Source organism: Hyaena hyaena, unplaced genomic scaffold (genome assembly GCF_003009895.1).
Source record: "Hyaena hyaena isolate Hyena2069 unplaced genomic scaffold, ASM300989v1 scaffold_368, whole genome shotgun sequence".
Taxonomy (NCBI): Eukaryota; Metazoa; Chordata; class Mammalia; order Carnivora; family Hyaenidae; genus Hyaena; species Hyaena hyaena.
Genome location: NW_024080989.1, coordinates 776,442 through 778,637, shown reverse-complemented (window position 1 = coordinate 778,637; position 2,196 = coordinate 776,442). Strand labels below are relative to the sequence as shown.

Sequence of the window (2,196 nt, the reverse complement as noted above, 5' to 3'; positions counted from 1 at the left end):
AAAAAAAAAAAAAAAAAAGAAATATTTCTATTTTATATGACGAAAAAAAGGGGTATGAAATAGAAGAAGATATATATTCAGTCCTCCCTCCCCCATAGACTCCCAAGTTCCTTGAGAGTAGAAAAATGTTCTGTGATATTGAATATTGCATCTGGTCCATTTGCTAGAGCAAATTCCAGATTATAAGATACTTGAGACCAGAGGCGCCTGGGTGGCTCAGTTGGTTAAGTGTCTGACTTTGGCTCAGGTCATGATCTCACAGCTCGTGGGTTCGAGCCCCACATCAGGCTTTTTGCTGATAGCTCAGAGCCTGAAGCCTGCTTCAGATTCTGTATCCTTCTCTTTCTTTTCTTTTCTTTTTCTTTCGTTTTTTTCTTTTTTTGAGAGAGAGAGAGAGAGAGCGCGCATGAGCGTGAACAAGGCAGGGACAGAGAGGGAGGGAGACACAGAATGTGAAGCAGGCTCCAGGCTCTGAGCTGTCAGCACACAGCCCGACGCGGGGCTTGAACTCACGAACCGTGAGATCATGACCTGGGGTTGAAGCCTGACGCTTCACTGATAGAGCCACCCAGGTGCCCCTGTACCCTTCTCTTTCTGACCCTCCCCTGCTCATGCTGCCTCTTTCTCTCTCAGAAATAAATAAATCATTAAAAAAAATTTTTTTTTAAAAAGATACCTGAGACCAGAAATTACCTCATTTATCCTTGTATACAAAGCCTGACACATAATATGCATTTAATAAATGATTGTTGAACGAATCAGAAAAGATAGATATATTTTCTTGTTATACTCAAAAATAAAATCTTTTCATTTTTTTCTTACAGATTAAGCATATGATGGCTTTTATTGAACAAGAAGCCAATGAGAAAGCAGAAGAAATAGATGCAAAGGTGAGATTTTATTTTCTAGGTTTAAGTTATCATAATTTCATATTGTTTTTGCTTTGCTAATCAGTAATTGGTAAAGTTGTTTAACAACACATCACATAGGACTGCTAAGAATATCTTTTACCTTTTTAAAATAGTTTTTTAATGTTTATTTTTGAGAGAGAGAGAGAGCATGAGTGGGAAGAGGCAGAGAGAGAGGGGGACAGAGGATCCGAAGCAGGCTCTGTGCAGAGTGCCCAGTGCCCTAATGTGGGACTCAGTACGAGGCTCGAACTCAGGAACCGTTAGATCGTGACCTGAGCCAAAGTTGGACACTTAACCGAGTGTCCTCTTAACTGAGCCACCCAGGCACTCCAAACATCTCTTCTTTTTATTTTTTATTTTTATTTTTATTTTTTTATTATTATTTTTTTTAAATATTTTTATTTATTTCTAGGAGAGAGAGAGACAGCGTGAGCAGGGGAGGGTCAGAGAGAGAGGGAGACACAGACTCAGAAACAGGCTCCAGGCTCTGAGCTGGCAGTAAGTATTCTAATTGCCAATAAGTGTCCTGAAATTTTATATTAGGTAGTAGAAAAGTAATGGGTTAATTTTCTCATGGAATCTGGAATCCAGACATTTACCATCTATGGCTAATTATGATACCTGGTTAAGGAGGGTGTAGTTTTGGGGTGCCTGAGTGGCTCAGTTGGCCACCCAGTCAGTCTGACTTCGGCTCAGGACATGATCTCACAGTTTGTGAGTTTGAGCCCCATGTTGGGCTCTGCTGATAGCCCAGAGCCTGGAGCCTGCTTCAGATTCTGTGTCTCCCTTTCTCCTCCCCTCCCCTGCGCACTCTCTATCTCTCGCTCAAAAATAAATAGACATTTAAAAAAATGAAAAAAAAAAAAGAGGTGTAGTATATTTATGTTGTGATTTTGCTTTTTCATTAATTTTTCCTTGTTTTAAAAAAATTTTTAGAAGTTTATTTATTTAGAGAGAGCACATGGGAGGGGTGGAGAGATAGGGAGAGAGAGAGAGAATCCTAAACAGGCTCCACACTATCAACACAGAACCCAATGCATGGCTCAAACTCAATGAACTGTGAGATCATGACCTGAGCCAAAACCAATAGTCGGCCACTTAACTGACTGAGCCACCCAGGTACCCCTAATATAATTTTAAAAGGACTATTAGATTTATCTTATTTTTCTGATCTGTAGAGGAAAGAATGTTGTTATAATTCTTTTATTTTATTTTATTTATTTATTTTTTTACAAATAGTTTATTGTCAAATTAGTTTCCACATAACACTCAGTGCTCATCCCCA

General features: G+C 39.1%; 1 protein-coding gene across 1 annotated transcript in view; it reads left to right on the top strand.

The window, feature by feature from the left end:
- Positions 1-2,196, top strand: part of ATP6V1E1 (ATPase H+ transporting V1 subunit E1) — a 33,580-nt gene that overhangs the window by 5,126 nt on the left and 26,258 nt on the right. The window contains exon 2 of the mRNA XM_039249989.1: positions 825-890. Within this exon, the coding sequence (XP_039105920.1) occupies positions 825-890 (66 nt within the window). The remainder of the gene's footprint in view (positions 1-824; positions 891-2,196) is intronic.